Here is a 21216-nt window from a genome sequence, read left to right as displayed (position 1 = left end):
GCTGATAGAACAGCTTGTGTTGGCTAAAGGGGCATTTACTGCAACTGTTAATGGCATGTAATGTTCAAACCCAGGACAGAGAAAATATAAGAGATTGCATTAGCTCAAATTAGTTCCTAATAACTAAAAGGGAGCCTACTTTTCACATCTGTACATTTATTTCATTGATTCAATAAAAATGTCTCGCAGAAAGCACAACATACTGTAGATCTCAATAAAGAACGCGAGCACGTGGCCTGACCAGCTCTTCAACACATTTAAAGATGGGCTCTCGTTCTCCATTTCTACCACTGCGACAATCTGAGAAATGTCAATACACTGCGTGGCCAGAGATAATCAGATCTAAAAATAGCCCACACACTGAAAACCCTGGAACCAGCGCTGGCCAACAGCTCCCCTGGTCAACAGCTCGTCCTGCCAGAAGCACAGGGACAACTATCCATTTCACATCAGCCTTTTCCTTCTGTACAGAGGGGGCCGCTCGCTGTGCCACTGAGCGGTCATCGTGTCATCAAAGGCTGCCAATAAGACGGACATAGGATTACACAATAAAAAAAAGTTACATAAAGTGAAGTGAGAGACACATGCTGCTGAATAACTGCTGCTATTCCAACCACTGAGGGGGCACTCGCCCACCTGTACACCCACCACAACTTTCTCTCACACTGGCTACATTTGTGAAGTACACTCTGCCGCTCTCTCGGCGAAGTTCCTCTTATTCCGTCACTGCGGCTGGTGTGAACGCCACGCACACAAGTTACGTGTGTGGCTGGCATACTTTGCTGCCCACACAACCACAAATTAAATCTATGATATCTGGATTCTTTAGACAACCGTCTGGGCTGAATTAATAAATTGTCATCAGCAGTGTGCAGAGTCAACATGAGTGTCCCTATGTCACTAGTGATAGGACTAAGTCTGTAAGCTCTGATCACATGTTCAGGCTGAAAAACAGCCTGGTCATGGTGTGTGAGGTGGTTTTCGTTTATACAACAGTCCGGGTCAAAATTACATGACTAAACATGGGTTTGTGCTCATTGTGGAAATGGCTGGCTACACAGTGTGCCTGTATGAATGGGAGGTATGACAACATACACTGGTAGATGGTAGAAATGTGCTCATCGTCAAGAGTTTTTGCTAAACTGTTTGTACCAAGGCAGCTCTCTATCTAATATCTATGAGCACACTACTGCAAGATATGTTGCACGTCAATGAGCAGGACTGCTTTGTGAAAATACTGGACTGTTGGATCCAGGTATTTAATTTACTGGATTAAAGCTGCAGTAGGTCATTTTTATCAAAATAACATTACCGGAGTAGTACATGAGACAGATCATCTGTGAAAAGATCCGCTTCCTCTGGCTCCTTCTTGTGCTCCTAATGGGATTTATAAGATTCCACCAGGCCTGGATGAAAACAACCAATCAGAGCAGAGAAAGAGTTGTTGATTGATGAGTAGGAGCACCAGAACGAGCCAGAGGAACCTGATCTTTTCACAGATCATCTGTCTCATGATATAGTCAACATTTCAGCAAATATGACAGAAAATTATCTTATATAACAGACACAAAAACTCTTTTCCCCCATCAGACTGTACAACAGCTTCTCAGTAAAGGCAGGGAGGACCAGATTAGACAATAGACAATAAGACAATGGACAATGTCTACGCTGTATTTGCCACATCCTTTTGCACTGTCTTACTTCCACTTCCCACTGCGTGTTCACTGCTTCTGCAATGTGTTGACTGTAGCGCCTACCGGTTGCATTGCTATAGTATAGTTATATTACAGTACATACGATACCTCTTACTATCTGATCTTTTGGATTCGTGTTTCTTAAGGTCAGGGTTTTTAATTTGAGTTTAATGTATCTTTAATGTATGTTTGTATAAAGTATCATAATAATAATAATAAATATAAAATATAAAATTGTCCTTATTGCAGCTTTAAATAAATCAGACATTCCAGTTTACCCTTTGAATGGTAATCGAGTCACAGCCACAGAAAACTCAATGACAGCGTTGTTTAACACTGTCAATCAATTTATTTTCATATTAACTGAGAGATAATCAGTTGATGCACAAGTGGCAGCAAATAAATACAAACCACGTTTCATAATAAATTAGGGTTTGACACACAAAATGATCAGTGTCAGAGATCAGATCGTGTAAATTAGCCACACTGACAAGACTGTCTGCAGATCTGCCTCTATATTTTTGTTTATTGGTCGATTTATCTCAAAATATGAGACAATCAGCACCAACATGGCGGTTCAAAATGGCGGCCTGCACAGAAGAAGACCCACTCCCTCTGTAGACAAACACGGCTCCTTCTAAGGTAACAGAAGTACAACATTTCTTATTGTCAGGTGAGTATACACCAATGAAAACATACCTATGAATATTAGATCCTCCTAAAGTACAATAACTGGGCTTTTATCAGGCAACAAAGTTAATGCCAAACAGCACGAGGGCTATGTAAACAAGAAGTGATCAGCCATCTTAAATCCTAATCCTGAAGTAAGAACAATCTTCCACAGTTTGTCTAACTGCGGGATTGAACATGTCGGCAGGTTGGAGGCAGTCCGATCACACCGTGCTAAGTGTTGCTCAACGCATGCTGGCTAGTTACCCTGCTAGCTAGTGAACAGCAGAGGACAACTGCACTTTTAACACTTTCTGCTGCTACATGTCAGCTCCCGACCACGCACCATACTCACAAAGCAGGCACCGTCTCCAGACATCTGTCCACTCGACATAAGCGAGGCCAGTCTCTTGACGGTGCCATGTTGAACAGCTCGTACTTAGCTAAAGACTGTAGCATGTTAGCATTGACAGAGAGGAGGACACTGGCTGCGTCTCTTACCGTGACGACATGAACCTCCTCGGCTGAACAGCGCCGGGCAGCCCGCAGGCTCGACACTGTAACCGCGGTCTGTTCACCTCGAACCCGCCGCTACTGTCAACCACACTCAGTATTCTGTGTGTGTGCTTGTTGTATTTACTGACAGTGCTCAGCAGACCTCGGCGTAACGCACAGGCCGCCATCTTTCCAGCCCTGGCACGCTTACACACACATATAACAGCAGGGTAACTTACTGATGCTGCGTTCAGGAACGACCGAAGAGTCGTATTTACGAGAACTGAATGATTACCGAACGATGGATTAGCTTTTCTTTGTTCTTTTTTCTTTTAAATAGACGCGAATTCTCAGTCATAATGTCTGTAAATGCTAGTTGTGATTGCTTTTATTATTATCTTAAAGTGGGCAGTTTTTTTTTTAATAAAAAACGATCTTAATGTTGTGGAAAAGTCAGATGTGATTGATTATAATTTAGAGATAAGGATAACAACTTGATCCTAAAGGTTAAAATGATTCTATTACATTTACAATCGGAGATAATTTAGTATTGATGTGCCACGCCGACTTCAACAGCCTCCAAAACCTACTTTTGTAAAAATTTAGAATTTGATTCTCACCAGAAGGCTTTACTGACACAATCTGCGACACTCGGCTTTAGGAGCTTTTGAGGAGCCCGTGAAGGCACCAAAGAAGCTCACGTGTACTGTAGCGAGTAACATTTAAGTTGACTATAAAATTAAATATTTTTGTCAACTTATTATTAACATTAACCGTTTTTAAAGAGTATTAATGAGATTTGCCAATTTTCAAAAATTCTCAATTTAAAATAAATTCTCCCAAAGTTGGTCATGTGAGTGACACGTCATCGTGTCACAAGGCAAACAACATGGCTGCTTACTGGGGTGTACATATTTACCAATAGCGTTCACTAGCCGTCGAACGCCGAACTTCAATGTATAATAATACTAAAAATAGTTTGAAATAGTTTCTTGATAGCATATGTACACTGTTGCCTTTTGCTTGAGTGGAAACACGCTTTAAAAAGGTTTATCTGGGTGCGTCCCATAAAGTCAGACCTCCCTGTCAGTCAGTTGGATTGGCACCATGGCTTCAGCGTTTGTCGTCGGGGATAAATTCATAAATAAGGTGACTGAGTTATTAGAAAAGACAGACTCATCTCTGCCCCAACGATTGAGAGAAGAACTGGTGGAGGTTCTTGAGAAACCGGAACCAACAACCCTGTCCTTCAGTACAGCGAGAAGACTCAAGAAATACCTCCAGGACAAAGGTAATATCCTAATGTACTAATGAGACTGCTCCATAGAGTGTGTTTGGTAACGTGAGGAACACTCTCTACAAACAAGGGATTTGTGTCTTCTTATATTATAACAACATGTTTACTCAATAACTAATGTTCAATGTTTCTTAACATTTTATATTCATAGTCGAATTGGTGGAACATTTAGGAGGATCTATTGGCAGATATTGAATATAATAAACATAGGTATGTTATAATCACCTGAATATAGGAATCATTGTGATTTTGTTACATCTTTCTACAGTAGCCCAGAACGGACAATCCAAACACTGGCTGTAGATGGGGCCAGTGTTTCACTGCCACCATAGTTTCTCCTACACTTTACAGCCCGTTCTCATTCCCAGGTCATCAAATACAGGGAGCGAGCAGTATTCAGTTGGTTGCAATCTGCAACTTCACTCCAATAAATCTTATGCACTGGTCCTTTAAAGCTTACAGTATATCATATTATTTAATATTGATATCAATATTATACTGTGCGTTCTGATGTGATATTCTGCAATAAAACATTAATCATGCCAGTAAAGTCTAATGTTAATATATTATGTAAAACTTTCTTTTGGCTCCAGGACATCCTTTCTACCTGCATGAGTTGTTGGAGGATAGCTCGCTGCACCTGCCTGAGGTTGTGAAGCCTCCCAGAGTAAGTGAAACATGGACGTTTGTCATATTGTATTTGTATGACAAGAGACAAGCTGCCGACCTTCTTAAAATAACATTCACTTTCAACATTCAGCTTTGAGGTGAAAAAAAACTCCCCAGAGACTTGGAATATCCCCATATGACTTGAGTGCAGTATTATTATTCTTCTTTTCAAGGGAGGCACAAAGAGCTAAATATAAAACCAGTGTTGGTGTTAACTTCAGTTCCTGAAGGTTAAACATGTGCTGCAAAACAACTGACATTAAACTGACTCCTCCCCTCTTCCTTCAGAACCCTGAGCTAGTGGCACGTCTCGAGAAGATCAAAGCCAAACTAGCCAACGAGGAATACAACAGAATCACACGTAATGTCAACACTCAGGTACATTTTCATATATGTAGTATTAAAAACATCAAGGTCAAGATGTGATTTCACGCTATGGGACCGTATTATAGAAATATAAGATGTCATATATTAATCATGGTGTGAGACTTACTGCAGCATTTTTGGAGGTGAAGAAAACATTTTTTTTCTGGCAGACACTTGTACTTACTAAGCACAGTAAAGATGTGCACATATTTTACTATATAATAAATGTCTTTCTTTGTCTTCAGGAACTCAACCGCAATGGAACATTAGCAGATTTTGGACTGCAAGGTTGGTACTGTTTAATATCTTGTTACAACTTCAGAGATCATTTTATCATCACAATTCAAGCATTCGGCATTAAAAATAAACTCCTCCTAAACTTGTTTTCCCCTCTCTTTCTCCAGTGAGATCAGTCAAAGCAGTGGCGGTAACCATATTCAACTTCCTGGTCACAGTGATCGCTACTTTTGCCTGCTCGTATATGGGAAGTCAGTACCTGTTCACTGACACTGCAGCGGTAAGAGAACATATTCACGTAGATTAAAGCTGCCACGCCCAGCTACATGCGGTGAAACTACTCCTGCCTTTATTAAACATATTATATTCAGTTGTGGTGGAAACGGTGTTCATGGTGATACTGGAGGCTGTACTTTGTGACCTTCCTGTACATGGGGTTACACTGAACGCCGTCTCCTTCTTTAAGCTGTCTCCTGCTAGAGGTTACCTAACTTTGCGTCTGTCTCTTGTTTTCCAGCGGGTAATATCAGCTGTGATCGCTGCGTCTGTAGTCGGGCTCGCTGAGCTGTATGTGCTGGTCCGGACCATGGAGGGAGAACTAGGGGAACCGTAGGAGCAAACCCAGTGAAATGTAGCAGCCCTACAAGCAGAACTGTCGACATCTCACTTTGTCATGACACCTCTTTTTATTCAACGAGAAAATTGGTATCATTTTTGAGTAAGTTACTGAGAATTTACAAATCAATGACTCTAATGGCACTAAATGGAAAGTTGGAACCTTACAAGAAAAAAAAACTTGGTCCAAAATGACTGAATGTCTGTTCTTTGACTTTGTGAAAGATTACTGTTTTATCTGTTCTCTCTTTATATTTTAAATCAAAGTATGAGCAATGTCTCTTATTTATTTGCAGCTATTATGTATTTCATGTTGTTTTTTTTGTTTTGTTTTAAACAACCTCTTGTCTTTCTCCTTGGCACTGCCCTATAAAATAAATGTTCATTTAATTCCTTCCATTCTGCTCTCAGATGTAATCATATTTTTGTGGGGGTTTTTGTGTAAAATCATCAGCACTAACTAAAGCTAATTCATAAAATACATTTTCCTCATCTTATTTATTCAGGAGAGACACTGACTCTTGCTCTTGGAATGTGATCTTTTTTAAATATTAATTTACAGCAAATAACTGTTTGTAGCTTGTGAGCTACAGTACTTAAGATGGCCCATAAACATAAATGTGGTGTTATTCTATATTTCACACACTTCCCTACTCTGTTTATGCCTCTACAGCTGTTTTAGGAAATTACGTTTACTATAGTTTTTAACTCAAACAGGAGCAAAGAGTGCATCTAATCCAGTTGCAGGAGAGAACCCTTGAGAACTAATGTTACTTTACTGAGCACCAGCTGGAAAAAAAATGATACCAAAGATAATTTAGTTTAGCTTATTCTGTTGTTAAAATGGCATTACATTTGAGAGCGAATTGTGAATTGTTTACTCAAAACTCAAAGTTTAGGACTTTAGACTTGAGTGCAGAGACTTGTGACTTGCCCCACCTCTGAAATTAGGTGATCAGTAGGCCAAACGTCAACTCAGGGTTGTATAATGAAGTTCAGGTTGAACTGTTTTACATGATAAAGTGTTGATTAGCATGTTAGCATTGCCATTGTGAGCATGTTAGCATGCTGACATTAGCATTTAATTCAAAGCATTTCTGTGCCTGAGAACAGCCTCACAGAGCAGCTAGCGTAGCTGTAGTCTTATTGGACAACAATGGAGATCTATGGTACAGAGGAGTAAGATATATCAGGCTTTGGATACGCACGCAATATGTATTAGTAGAATCTTTTCTTTGTTGACTAAGAAAAATACAGAATGACCACCTATGATTTTGAACAGTTGTGTTTTTCATCAATACTGTAGTGATAGCTAGTAACTTTATACCTCTTTAAAACGGGGCATAAACGTTTATTCTAGACCCTTAGGTAGAGTAGTTTGACAAAAGGTAGATGAAGACCATGAAATAAGGTAGAAAGCCCAGGAAAAAGCTAGTAAGTGGAGCTTGACTTAAGCTATTTTGTCAAGTTGTTTATTTAGCTCTGCAGTTAAAGTTGTTTTGACTCTCGTAAATAACCCGCCAGCTGTGGCATCAGTTACTAACAGTGTTCACTGATCTGTTCTTCAGTTATTTTATCATCCATCTCCCCCTGACAGATGTGCCAATAACTTCTGATCTGTGTTTACTGCATCTGATCTGGAGTGAATTATAGAGCCAAGCACCACATGAAAAACAAGCGATTATGGGACCCCAGAGGTACAGTAGCTGTGATATGATCCTCAGAACAATAACACCATGTATCTGATTTCAAAACAGTTCCAGTACGACACAGGCGATCTGTTTGCTCTGATCCTTTCTCCAGTTATGAATTCATATTTTTTTGTAAACTATCCTATCCTCTTCTTATTAAGTCCTTTCATATCAGTGGAAAGATTAAAAGATGTAACTACATCTGGAATACAAAAAAAAAAGTATCTTTCTAAGATCTGAGATTTGACACCCGGATTAAAGGTTTATTGAAAGATTATTTGGTATTAAAGATGATTATGATATGCAGAGATCTCTGTCCAGCACTGGACGAACAATGTGCACTACTGTCTGTCATATTTGCCTCTGTATTATACCTCTCATGTAATATTTCGAAACTTAAATCCAGGCAGAATTACAGAGCCTGTAAGCTGATAGACCCTGAGCTCTGGCTTTAATTTAGTTCTTATTTTTCATTTTTCTTCCTTCCCTCTGTCCATCTAACCCTCCTGATACTTACAGCCCAGAGAGATATGAAAAAATAAAATAATTATTGCTGTCATGGTATCTTACCACAAAGAATCATTTTAATCAGAATGTTTTAAAAGATAATACTCGCGGGGTCGCAGCATTAAACATGCCACAGTTCAGCTTAGAGCAGGAAAACAGGAGCTGGCATCTGTGAGGAGAATCCATGACAAGTACATCAGTGAGACCACCAAAGAAATGTTTATGAGCTGCTATGGATTCTCCAATTAGTCCTTTATTTATGTGGAAAACACCAAAATGACACTAGAAACACACTGGAACAAGTCCTAAGCTTATATATCTTTCATTTAACACCGTTGAAAGGTGCTTTGGCTCAGTTTCAGTTTTCTAATGTCTGAACACAAAATGCTGTTCTTCATTTGGCCTCTGAATCTCACACAGTACACAAATCAAATTAGGCAATACATCACACAGTACGTATATTAGGCCATTTCAACACTGACACATAAATGTCCATATGTTCTCCTCAAAACACCACCAGCTGTGCTCATTTTCTCAAGTTTATACAAATAACAATGACATAGAAAATGTGCAATTCCAGCAGAAGTCAGTCAGTGTTTGAAGTAATATAGAGTAAGATTGACGTTTGAAAGCTTTCATAGTGTTTATTGGATATGTTGTATTCCTGTAAATATACAGTTGATAGTGTAGTCTAAAGTCTGATTTGAAACTACAGTAAATCTTACATACAGGATAAAATGGTTCTTTCTGTTCTGCATCGACCACCAACCTTAGATATTTACATAAGACTGATCATATAAAATACAGTCAGCTAAAGTAATGCTGGAAATGATTAAATGGCCATTTACACCACCAACATAATACATTTAATAATACATACCATAATACATTACAACATTTGACAGTAATAAAAAGGAAAGAAATTGCATTTCATTTTCCTTGTTTTGTCTTTCAACCACTGCTATACATTTGACCTTTAGCGTACTGATGACTTAATTTCCGGGGTGGGACCAACCAGGTCAATCAGGTTTTTGCAAGTCACAAGCTTCTGCAAGTCTAAAGCCCTAAACTTTGAGTTTTGAGTCCTAAACAATTCACAATTCACTCTTAAATGTAATGCCATTTTAACAACAGAATGAGCAAAAACAAAAGTATCTTTGGTATAATTTTTTCCAGCTGGTGCTCAGTAAAGTAACGTTAGTTCTTCATGGTTGTCTCCTGCAACTGGATTGGATGCTGTCGGATTAGTTCAACCAAAGTGGATCTGTGGAATTAAGTGTCGACTCGCTGGGAATTGATTTGTGACACATACTTTTTTGTGCTTTTGGGTCTTTGGACTTGGGGAAAATATTTTCAAGTCAAAAGTCTCAAGTCCAAGTGAAGTCGCAAGTCATTGATGTTAAAGCCCAATTTGAGTCAATCAAATTTGAGCCTCAAGTCCAACTTTAGTCCTAGTCGTGACTCGAGTCCACACCTCTGATACTCTATGTTGGGCACTGAAACTTGTGCTAACATAGCTGAGGTGTCTGTATTCTGAGGGATGGGCATGTGATTTGCATTGAATGTTTTGCAAATTGAAACTCTGTGAAAACTGAGCCAAAGCAACTGTAAATTATTGCAATTTCAACTTCAACTGGGATGAAATCGGGTCCTAACATATTTAAAACATGACTGGAACATACTAAAAACACAAGACAAGGACAAACCAACCACAACTTGAAACAACTCTATAGAGGTTTGAGGACCGATCGGCAGTAGTAACACACAGAACAGTGTGAACTCAAGAGGTGTTGTAAAGGGAAATACTGACATACTGACAGGAATAGAAGCCCCAGGATTCATATATTCCACTGATCGTGTTCCACATCCAGATTTATCAGAACTCCAGAAAGTTGGTGACAATAGCAGCGTTGTAGATCAGGTCTGAGATGTAGCCCATGGAGGTCTGTGGTCCCATTTGAGGGTGGTGGTGATGGTGTGGGTGGTGGTGATGGTGGTGGTGTCCTTGGCCCTGAGTTACCTCCCAGTACACCGGCTGAGGATGGGAAGGGACTACCTGGTCTACAGAGGTGTGACCTCCTGCAGCGCTGCCTCCGTACACGGCCTGATGAGCCCCGGGTGGAGCCACGGTCTGGGGTTTGAAGTTCCTGAAGGCCTGGTAGGAGCGGGCGGAGGCTGGGTGGTGAGGCTGCCTGCTGACAGGCTGAGGGAAAGAACCGGGGAGGAACCCCGGGAGTGCTGGTCCCAGGTGCTGCCTCTGGTGGTGCTGCTCCTCCTCCCAGAGACGAGACTCTGGAGGTTTAGAGGAGCCCAGCGCGGGCTGCTGGTGGCTTGACGAGGAAGATGGTGGCGATGATACGGGGTTGCTGTAGATTTGGATCCAGTCAGAATACATTTGCGGGACGTCTTCACAGGAGTGGTTCTGCTCCGGCCTGAATATGTCTGCCAGGGTGGTTGAGGCGAGGAAAGCAGAGGTCACAGGCCCAGTGGAGGGATCAACAACCCCTCTACCTCCCAGGACTGACTTGGTGGACTTGGGGAGTCTCCCAGTCTTAATACTTCTGGCTCTTCTGTTTTGAAACCACACCTGTGGAAAATGATAGGACTTGTAAAGTAATCACACTTTTGGTGGACCTAAATTTGACTCGTTATCATAATTCTGTTTTTGCTATTAACAAGTCATTTCACGCAATTTAGTCTGGCTTAAATTGCGCAGAGATGATATGTCATACTCCTTTTTTATGTAAACCGGAACTGTGGAATCTGTATTTGTATTTGCCACAGTGGATACTATCTAACAGTTGGGGGTCTAACCACAAAAATCGATACAGACAATATCACAAAATAAGATATCGCAATACAATATTTTACAACACTGTCATCAGATATTCTCTAAATGCAGGTCAGTGGGTTTTTAAGTTGAAGGGAGACCCCAGAGCACCACACTCACCTGTATCTTGCTCTCGGGCAGGTGTGTGTGCGCGGCCAGCCTCTCCCTCAGGGTGATGTCCGGGTAGGGAGTCACAGCGAAGGCCTGCTCCAGCTCTGACAGCTGGGCCCGGCTGAAGATGGTCCTCTTCCTCTTCCTCTGGCCCTCCATCAGCCCGGCGGCTCTGTCCGGCTCCGGGGAGGACAGCGCGCCCTCAGCCCGAGCATCTTCTAATCACAAAGGGAAGTGAAATAATGATTAAAAAAAACATGTAAATAAAATGAATACATTTTATTTTACAAATTTGGATTCATTTAATATATTTTCATGTAATACATTTTACTGTAGCCTCATATTTACTAGGTTTTGTTCCAGGTTTATTATTTGTTCATAACACAGGCACATTTGTTTCTAATTGTTTAAATGTTTTATTTAGATAATACAATTAAATAATAATAATGTAAAATAATTCTGTCGGGGATTGTCCTCTTTTTGCATTAAAAATGTCATATTGATCGAATTTACTTGCACAAAACGAACTCTTTTGATGCTACTTGGCTCGCCTGTCTAATTTACCTTTGGTGTGCTTTCTTAAGTTTGTTGAGTGAAATTGACTACAGGAGACAAACCAAAAGGACGGATGATTTAAAGATAGTGAACTCACCTTTACATTGATCCTGTTCTCCAAATAAAGCTTTAAAATCCACCATGTCTTTCTGCGGGTTCTGCTTGAGCAAAGAGAAGTCTGAGTCCATGAACAGAGCCATAACTCCACACAGACACACACACACAATGCACGCACACACACACACTGCCCGGCCTCCACTGCTGCTGACAGCTGAGGAGGAGCTTCTTATACCCAGATCAGATCACCCACCGCCCAGCACCCTGCAAATCCAGGTGCTATTCACCTCTGCCGCTAATCCCCACACTTGTTTTCATGCTGCAGTGCGTTGTGTGATCTTCAGCTGCTCTGCCTGTATTTGAAGAGTTTTGGGATTATATATAGCCTACATAACATATACATAGACAGTGAATTAACCGATTACTGTTATTGCTTTATTGTGTCCATATCGATGGTGCCGGATTGTTACTTGGGAAATACTTTGGAAATTATTTTATATTCATTATAACATCGACCAAACACAGAGGTTGTATTAGACTCCAATGGGACGCACGGGTCAATACAGAAGGACACATATAAATATATAATGATCCAATATTTGAAAAACATATTTGCAAATATTCTTTAAACTTAATTCTGCGAATTTCGCTCATCCCCTGGACAATAATTCATTTTATTAACGGTCATATTATGATCTTATAATTGTCTTAATAATATATTTAATACGTTATTGTCAATTATAGCTTGTAGTTATTGCTTTCATCTTTATTTATATTTTTCTCATTCTCTGTTTATTGTTATGCGCCAATATACCAAAGGCAAATTCCTATGTGTGTATGTGAAAACCTATTGGCGATAAACCAGACTGACTGTTCATCTAAACATTCCAAACAAGTTTCCAAGTAGGTCAGATTTAATTAGTTGTAACTTAATAATCCATTTTATTTGCGTAACAACTCAATGTTGTTAAATAAAGACACTTGATTCCTATAAAAACCTTTGCATGGTGGAGTGATCTGCTGTATTCCCCCTTTACTATCTGATGCATAAAACTAGTATATGTGACACCATTCCTCATTTGCTTGAATAAAAAGTTTAACACTGAGACCAAATTAGATGCATGCCTGCAGGTTATATTTGAAATAAATGGTTGAAGAAGACTTCATTAAAAGAAGTACAGGCAGGGATTATCCATGAGGAGTGTTAGATTGTAAATCAAAGTATAATAAAACTCTTTCTCTCTGTACCTGTTCATATTCTGTGTCTCACATGAGCCCTTTGTTTAAAGCCTGTTGTTCATGAGTGCTCAGAGATTATGTGTTTATATGATATATCTGTGCTGCAGCACACAGGGTCACTAAATCACTCAGAGTCCACTGCTATAGTGAACATAATAGAGTCTCTGATCTGCAGCAATCAGTGACTCCATGTGCAGCAACTGTTTTCTATCAGCTGTGAAGGGTTAAAGAAACACGGACAATGACATCATGGATTGGCTTGTGTTGCAGCACTTTAAAGAGTTAAGTTATTTTAGCTCAAAAACGTTGATGTCTTCTGATTCAAACTTGTGGGAATGGATACTGTAGGTTTGGGGTTCCCAAACCTTTCCATGCCAGGCCCCCCAGATAGCATTATCCCCCTTTCGCAAGATGTCTTTAAAACCTACTGACAGTACTGTGGAAAAATAAAATAAAAAAACAACCAAGGAACAAAACCAACAAAAACAACTTCTGAATGTATTTCCTTACTTGTATTAATGCAATAAAGCTTTGTGGCAGACGCAGACCGTTAGCAGGTCAACACTAACAGTTTATGTGATGAACAATGTTCTGACTGGGAGGTAATTCAGAGGATTAATAATTCCATTTTTTAATTTTATTTAAATCCATCCTACCTCAAATCTTCTGAGACCCCCGTGGCGCCTCCTGGAAGCCCCCACTTTGAAAAACACTGCTGTAGGTTACAGTAAAGTTACCTAATAAACCAGAAAATCCATAACAAGGATAGAGATTGAAGGAGATGTTTTATGTTCATGTTTCATTTTTTTCTTTTAAAAAAGAAAGGTTTGCTGCTAATGGAAAAACAGAAAATAAAACAAAAGCACATTATTCATTTCTAGATTCTTGATTTAGCTCACATGCACAGTACTTACACATATTTGTATAAGTTAGGCTGCTATAATTAACAGCAAAAAAGATTAGAAACTCTGTTACATTATTTTAAGCACTGTTGGATCAAAAAGTAATATCTGTAATCCAAAAGCAACAGATGAAACATGTGCAGTGGAGACAGAAAGCAATCGAGTTAACCTCCAAAATCATAATCTCTGCAAACAATTTTTTCCTGTAAAAGGAAAGAATTACTAACAGATGTAGTTTAACAGAGACTAATATTAGCCAAATATCAGTCCGCTGAATCAGCCCTTTTGGCCACAGTTGACATTATGTTGAAACTTTTCTTTCTTCCTTTCTTTCTTTTCTCATGTTCTTCTTTCTAAAAAAATAGTAATAGTCCCAGTGCACTGAAAAAAGAGAATTGTTAGACCAACTTAAATAAATTATTTAAATTGGTAACACACAAATGAATTAGGTCTTTTTAAATAAATTTCAGAGCAGTTGCGTTCATCTAACTTCTCATCTAAAAAAATATGTAGTGTGGTGGCATGTTCCCAGTGGAAGTAATTGTTTTAAATGTATTTTTGTTCTATCTTTACTTTTCCGTCACAATCCAAATGCCCAAAAATTTTTCTTTGATAAAGAACATAGTGCCCACATTTAGGTGTCAAACAGTACAATTTATTGATTTCATTTTTCGTATCTCAGCATCATCTCAACAGCACAATATCACAGCATGTGCGGACGTAAATATCAGTCAACAATCGGCTCCATTTCACAAATTTGAAAAAAAATGTTGTTAGATATTCTGCCCGACAGTGTGCTCTGCTTCCTCACAAACACTCGCCTACAGTTCAGTTATTCAGTGACATTTGTGAAGCATACATCTTCTACATCGGTGCAATATCAAAGGTTAATGTGGATACTCACTTTCAAACACACGTGATGATAATAACAATTTATACAACACAGCAATAGTTGCAATCAACTACACACACACATACACACACAGAAAAATACTGCTGACAGACCAACCCTGACATTTGTGTGTAGATTCATCTTCTTCATTACAGATAATATCGCAGTACACACACATACACACACAGTACCCTCCCCATGAGTCCACTGTGCATCTGTGAGCACTCTTCTTGCAACCTGTGGAGCAATGCTCACTAAACCACCACCAGGGGGCAGCGTAGTCTTTTCAAAGCGCTCCCCTGCCAGCTCTGGATCTCCCCTCGGCTCCAAGTTGGGTACAGAGAAAGAAGAAGAGGTTGAAGTAGGATGAGTCTTAAAGGAGGGCTGTGCATCAAATCGGACCCTCTGCTTTTGAGCTTCACTCAAACTTGCGCAGGTGGTTGTAGAGGGACTGGACGTAGGTGAAGACGCACATGGGGTCCGGTTTACGACCCATGATCATCATGTCCTCCACCTCGATCAGCCGGTCACAGCCTGCCTTCACTCTGGAGACACAGACAGAGAAACATGAGTCAGAGGGGAGGCTTCATGCCGAAAGTGTATATTTCAACTACAACTCAACCGAAGCAGCATCTAGCTTTTTGAAAAAAATCTGAATTTCATTGTTGTCAGTCTTTGCACTCAAGTCTGGAGTCAAGTCTGACAAGTCCCAGGTCCTAAACTTGAGTTTCGAGTCCCGAACAAGTCATAATTTCCTCTTCACCAAATGTAATGCCGACTGGCGCTATGTATTCTCTATTGATTATTGTAGTCAACTATTTGATTCAGCTCTGTTGATACGAGGGGTGAAACACAATGACTGAACTGTATCAAGGAAAAGCTTACAGTCAGTATCAACCAGATACATCAGTCTAACCTTTCTAAAGCCGCAATCTGCATCTAATATGTGTCTTGGATAGTTCTGATGAAAACACTGACGTTTCCTTTACATTCCAACAAACATGTTTTGAGGGGTTAAAGAACAACACCATGCATGTAATAATTCATATACATTTACTGCGCTATAAGTCTCTGCTGTGATCTCTTTAAGAGGTCAAATCTAAAGCTGCCATCATATATGAAGGATTGATTCTGTGACCAAGTGAATATTGTTTTTCAGCCAAATCACCTTATTTCTGCAGCAGCGTTATCAGCCAAAGAACAACACATTCTTAAATAGAGTGTCATTCTTTAAGCCCCCAACATACAGTAAGTCCATGCTCTGTATAGTGTCTGATCTATATCTAAAGTATGCAGTCTGTATGTACAATATCTGTGAAAACAATAAGCCATGCTGCGTGAAGCTGTGTAGTTGGGCAAAACTTTCACCAAACATATAAAAGAAAAAACCCTAGTGAAACAGACAGTATAGGCAGGAACATATAAAATGTGTGTGTTACGGTCTGGCATATAAAATAGGAACTTTGCAGAGGCCTATGAAACAAAAGCAACAAAGAAAACAAATGAAGAGACGTTCAGCCACAATAAAGTGCACAGACTTGCATTGTTGATGCAGTAAAGGCCAGTAAATACTTTAAGGCAAAACTCAGAAACCACAGCGGACTCTCCACCATCAAGTAAGTCTCTTTCTGCTGTTGCATAAAGAGACTTCAGTCACATGAACAGTTTGTATCATGGCTTTAAAGGAATAGTTCAACATTTTAGTTTATTCATTGGCTCGGGACTTCCATGCTGCATCTCTGGCTACAACGTGGGTGGCCAGACAGATTGGTAAGCACAGGCTTTAAGTATAGGACTCTGGCACAGGCACCATGGTACCAGACCTGGCAGAAGAATTATTAGGCGGGGGAGGGGCATTAGATTTTCGGAGACAGGCACACTAAATCAGTACTTTAAATTGTACCATCAAATAGGCCTAATACATGCTGTTGCCTGTAGCCAACAGCTTTACACATATATAGCTGTAATAAAAATAAAAAAACCTGTAACTATCGACATCCTCACCCAGAATCGGCCTTGCATAGATGGGCTGGTTCTGGCTAATTATATTATGGTGAGTTCTAAACTTTACTATGGCGCTAACTACTACTACTAATAACAACAAGTTATGTTAATTATTATCGGACAGCAACTGGAGGAGAGGGAAAGGGATAAAATGCAGGACATAAGTCATCCTATATATCAAAAGTTCTGCATGGTACCAAACTGTGCAGTTTCTGCACCCGGCTGTTATTAGCTAAGAAATTGCTACATCACATAACTCCCAAATTCTATTTTTTACATTTCTATACAGAATAGAAACAAATATAGAATGTGTTTATTACTGATCTTAGGAGGTGTTAGATTTGTGTATTTCACTTTGAGCAAAGTTAAGTTAGCTGTTTAAGCTAAGCTAGGCTAAGCATGTCCTGGCTATAGCTCTGAACCAGTGTGTAGGATTTAGTGGCATCTAGTGGTGAAGGTGCAGATTACAACTAACTGAACACTGCTGGCGTCTGTATTTGATGACTGTGAAGTGTGTAGGAAAAACTACGGTGGCCATGAAACTTGTTAAAAACACGAATGGCCCTATCTACAGCAAGTGTTTGGTTTGTCCCGCAGCTTCTGTAGATAAAGCTCATTGTAAGATAAACGAAAACACAATGATTGTTATTTTCAGGTGATTATACACTAACTAAAAAAACAAGTTATGCATATTTTATTCCATTTCTGCCAATAGAGCTCCTAAAGGTTTCACACTGGACCTTTAATGTTAAAAATATTGACACATACTTAGTTTGGGAAAAGCCTCTAAAACTGTATCACACATGACCAAAATATCTCATGATGTTCTAATGTTAGCTCTTAATGCATCCTTTAAGAAGAATGATCGATTCTACAATAAATATGTAATTAATCAAACTGCGTCACATTAATCATATCAGGGACACATGGACACTTCTATAAAGCTGCCCTGTCTTTACATTCAGATCTAGCCACCACTCACTCTGCAGTCCCAAAGGCCAGCTCGAAGTTGTGTTTGCGGTTGGCGGGCAACAGAGAATTGTAGTCAAACTCAGTGGGGAAGAAGGAGTGGACCAGAGCGCAGAAAGCCATTCCGTCACTCCAACTGGACGAGAAGTTCTGGATCTCAATGTTCTACAGAGAAACAGAGAAGAAGAAGATTTGGCGGTGATGATGTGGCAAGTGTGTTTCAGAGAGTGAGTCTGTGTCACTCCAGGCCTTTGTGCGCATGGAAGGAAGCACTAAAAGCTGGAAGACTGAAGGAGGTAAAAGAACATGACTTGTAAAACTGACTGGCAGCTTGTTGTAGCTTCATAAAGCCATCTCCCCGTCCACTGTCTAGCCCATAATTATGATGGATAAAACAGACTTTTCTCCTCCTCTCTCCTCCACTCTCCTCTCCTCTCCTGCCTTTGGTCTGTTACGTGCTTTTAAAAATCATGTCATTTCAAGGCTGTCCTTTATTAGACTGGAGTTAGCTTTGAATGAAATGCAACATGTCAAGTCATCGGATGAACATCCCTCTTTCTCTTGTGTGTTTCTGTGTGTGTGTGCGTGTGTGGTGTGTGTGTGTGTGTGTGTGTGTTTGCTCCCAGTTAATAAGAGTCTTGGCTTTGCCTGGCTTGACTATAACCAAAGCCACATGGAGCAGCTGGCACAAGCCGCTGTGAGGAAAAGGGTACCAGAGTGCAGCAATGTGTCGGTGTTCTCAACCGTAACTCAAACTACCTGGACCCTGCACCCTCAACCACCAGAACACACACTTACACAGTCACGCACACCTATATTCACAAGGACGCTCACTTTCTTACACCTCTGGTTGAGAGGTGGATGATTAACACATTAGCACTGCGCTGTGTGTTGACAGGTTAAAGCTATATAAAGACAGATATCTCATACTGAAGGACCATGCTGGAGATTTTGCATATTGAGCCCATTTGCGATACATTGTGTAAACATTTCATTACTGCTGGCTGTTTAAAATCTTTCTGAATGTTATTCCCACCTTAGCTAACTCACACAGTAATGTTAGTTATATAAATGTGCCCTGTCCCTGTTACACTGTAGATGAGAATGATCTCATGTCTGTCCACTGAGTAAGGACCTGGAGCCAAGAGGCAATCAGCCTATAGCTTAGCATAAGGCAGGGGTAACAGCTAGCCTGGCTGTTTCCAAAGTTAAAAAAATGTGCTCACCAACACCTCTAAAGCTTGTTATAGCTGCAGTAGTTAACTTTTATAAAAACGTATATAATAACTTAATATTTAATGAAATTTCCCCTGTGTCCTGACAGTATTACATAAGACGGATAATCTGTGAAAAAAATCAGCTTCTTCTGGTTTGTTCTAGTGCTCCAGTTCTAAGAGCTAAGCCTGGACAAAAATAACTAATCAGAGCTAAGAAAGATACAAAGATGCTTTAGGTTGGAGGCTTGATAATAGCTGATTATTGAGTCTCATTCCCATTCTCATTCCCTCATTATTATAGCATAATATTGCAGTTGAAAGCCTGGATGGATATTTAAAGTCGGCTGATGTCGTGTGTTCATGTGCTGGTAGGAAGTTCTGATATCTGAGACTTCAGGCTGAGGAACAACATTAAGTTTCACAGTCAGACCCAAAAGACTGCCAGCTGGAAAACATCTTGAAAAGGATAACGTGAATTTATTGGCTTCTTGCATTAACATTACTGCTGTGGATCTGCAGCAGACTTTAAACCTCAGATTTTCAGGCGTCAGTTTCCACTACATTACTGTGCAACAATAATATAATTTTGACAAAAAAATAACCAGACACAACGGATTACCTATCTCAAGCAAGTCTTTGCCAGTTCATTTTCATGCTATAGTGAAATGAACCAATGTCAAAAATGTAATCAAGTATGATCTGTTTCAGAAAATGGTCAGCAGCAATGAAATATTTGTGCAATTTGTAGTTTGTGGGCTAAAACAGGCATAGTAATTAAAGAAAATTAAACTTGTGTGGCGCCTGATAGCAACTTACCAAACCAACCAAATCTTAGAAAATATGTCCCCAGACACGATAAACATGTAAATATAAACCTTAAAATGTATGTGATGCAATAAATGATAACATTCATAGACTGGAATTGTTCTCTGCAAGTTTACCTGGTAGCCAATGGTCTTGGAGCGGCACCACTCAAGAAGAATCTGCTTGATGCTGCTGGCGCTGGACACTCCAAAACTCTGAGACCGCTTGAGTTTGGGTTTAGAGTCCACTGGCTTGGGGCGACTGTACATAGACACGGGGCAAGGACACATGAGAGAGTTTTAGTTTTCAGGACACTTGTATGTAGCATAATTCCCACATCACCCGAACACCCATTGCATTTACCTGTTGCTGGCTTCAGAGTCCAGTCTTTCAAAGATAGATCGACGAGCCTGAGCGCCGATGTTACGTGGCAGAGTCTGTGACCTCACCAGCTCCCGCCTCCTCTCTCCCACCTGCCCAAAGGATCTGTTGCTGCTGACATCGCCATCTCTGGATGACGGGAGCACAGACGGGTCAGACAATGCAAAGCACATTTTACCTATCCCTAAGATGTCCCTCATGGGTAACCTTTCACTCACCTGTCCTGCTGCAGCAGCCCTGAATAGGTGACAGACTTAGTGGGGGCTGAATTTGCTTTCTCTGCAAGAGACAAACAGTTGCTCTAAATCATGTCCATGATGTAGTCTCTGACAGGATAGCATGTGTGTGCGTGGGAGTGGTTGAAAGCATGGCTCACCTTGAAGGCGGGGAGATCCCAGAGCTCTGATAGGTGTAGGGGTCCATGTAGAAGATACTAACAGCAACAAAGAAAAGGGAAATGATAAATTATGAGGTTAAGATTTTACAAAACCAACTGTACCTTATGCTGCATTCATGCTCACAGAGTGGAAACCATCAGCCACCTGGTTGAATTGAAGACTCCTCTGTTGGTTGGGTCTCTTTGGTGCCAGCAACTGATTGGCCGGTAGGTGAGACCTCATTGATCGGAGAGGACCAAGAACCAACAGGGCTGCTGGGAGAGTCGGGGCCCTTAACTTCTGCCGTCTTGGTTGTAGCGGTGATGGGGAGGTGCGGCTTCCGCATGGCGACAGGAGCCGTGTGCTCGTGCGGAAAGTCACTGGATGGAGAGATCTTTCCGTGTACCAGCGCTGAATGTTCTGGTTGGTTAAAAAGATTTTAAATGATCATATTGATGAATAATCTGGATGTATCCACATTTAGGTGTTGGAGGCCGCCAAAAATGAGCTTAATATTGAATTTTCGTTATCATATTGTGTTTTAAGCTTGTTTTGATATCCTGTGCTGCTAAAAATCAATAAACTCAGCTCTAACTATCTCAACTCCACTAATTATCTTAAAATCAGATTTTCAGTGA

At 40.3% G+C, this 21216-nt stretch overlaps 4 protein-coding genes across 8 annotated transcripts in view; 1 reads left to right on the top strand and 3 right to left on the bottom strand.

Annotated features, from left to right (window-relative positions):
* The window catches only part of poldip2 (polymerase (DNA-directed), delta interacting protein 2), a 12826-nt gene extending 9746 nt beyond the window's left edge, over positions 1-3080 (bottom strand). For 2 of the 4 annotated variants that reach the window (XM_035679591.1, XM_035679592.1), the window contains exon 1: positions 2719-2801. In XM_035679591.1, coding sequence (XP_035535484.1) covers positions 2719-2786 — 68 coding nt within the window. In that variant the 5' untranslated portion in view covers positions 2787-2801. Of the gene's footprint in view, positions 1-2718; positions 2802-2864 lie in introns of those variants that run through there. The other 2 variants (XM_035679589.1, XM_035679590.1) reach the window with 2 other exon arrangements.
* Positions 3081-3716: 636 nt separating this feature from the next.
* On the top strand, positions 3717-6462 carry tmem199 (transmembrane protein 199). Its single transcript, XM_035679593.1, has 6 exons — positions 3717-4149; positions 4749-4822; positions 5113-5202; positions 5436-5478; positions 5595-5707; positions 5945-6462. Exons 1-6 carry the CDS (start codon positions 3966-3968, stop codon positions 6038-6040), a joined length of 600 nt encoding a protein of 199 aa, XP_035535486.1. The 5' UTR covers positions 3717-3965; the 3' UTR covers positions 6041-6462.
* Positions 6463-10116: 3654 nt separating this feature from the next.
* Positions 10117-11936, bottom strand: sebox (SEBOX homeobox). The gene is made up of 3 exons (XM_035680382.1): positions 11834-11936; positions 11191-11399; positions 10117-10827 (listed from the first exon to the last, which is right to left on the bottom strand). Exons 1-3 carry the CDS (start codon positions 11934-11936, stop codon positions 10117-10119), a joined length of 1023 nt encoding a protein of 340 aa, XP_035536275.1.
* Positions 11937-14512: 2576 nt separating this feature from the next.
* Positions 14513-21216, bottom strand: part of smtnl (smoothelin, like) — a 36886-nt gene continuing 30182 nt past the window's right edge. For both annotated transcript variants that reach the window (XM_035679966.1, XM_035679967.1), the window contains exons 4-10: positions 20744-20998; positions 20578-20634; positions 20420-20480; positions 20184-20330; positions 19958-20081; positions 17813-17964; positions 14513-15371 (exon numbers count right to left, since the gene is read on the bottom strand). In XM_035679966.1, coding sequence (XP_035535859.1) covers positions 15245-15371; positions 17813-17964; positions 19958-20081; positions 20184-20330; positions 20420-20480; positions 20578-20634; positions 20744-20998 — 923 coding nt within the window. In that variant the 3' untranslated portion in view covers positions 14513-15244. The remainder of the gene's footprint in view (positions 15372-17812; positions 17965-19957; positions 20082-20183; positions 20331-20419; positions 20481-20577; positions 20635-20743; positions 20999-21216) is intronic.

The sequence above is a fragment of the Morone saxatilis genome, unplaced genomic scaffold (assembly GCF_004916995.1).
Source record: "Morone saxatilis isolate NCDOM2014 unplaced genomic scaffold, NCSU_SB_2.0 Contig8, whole genome shotgun sequence".
NCBI lineage: Eukaryota > Metazoa > Chordata > Actinopteri > Moronidae > Morone > Morone saxatilis.
Note: the sequence above shows the minus strand (reverse complement) of the source record. Positions and strands in the feature narration are given on the sequence as shown.

What these genes read in the sequence shown, in the direction of transcription:
- sebox (XM_035680382.1), bottom strand. Translation starts at nt 11,936, where the DNA reads ATGGCTCTGTTCATGGACTCAGACTTCTCTTTGCTCAAGCAGAACCCG. An exon ending in AGAACAGGATCAATGTAAAG is followed by an intron (nt 11,400 to 11,833) that starts GTGAGTTCACTA and finishes CTTTGTGATTAG; the next exon opens with AAGATGCTCGGGCTGAGGGC. An exon ending in TGCCCGAGAGCAAGATACAG is followed by an intron (nt 10,828 to 11,190) that starts GTGAGTGTGGTG and finishes CATTTTCCACAG; the next exon opens with GTGTGGTTTCAAAACAGAAG.
- tmem199 (XM_035679593.1), top strand. Translation starts at nt 3,966, where the DNA reads ATGGCTTCAGCGTTTGTCGTCGGGGATAAATTCATAAATAAGGTGACT. An exon ending in GAAATACCTCCAGGACAAAG is followed by an intron (nt 4,150 to 4,748) that starts GTAATATCCTAA and finishes TTTTGGCTCCAG; the next exon opens with GACATCCTTTCTACCTGCAT. An exon ending in TGTTCACTGACACTGCAGCG is followed by an intron (nt 5,708 to 5,944) that starts GTAAGAGAACAT and finishes CTTGTTTTCCAG; the next exon opens with CGGGTAATATCAGCTGTGAT.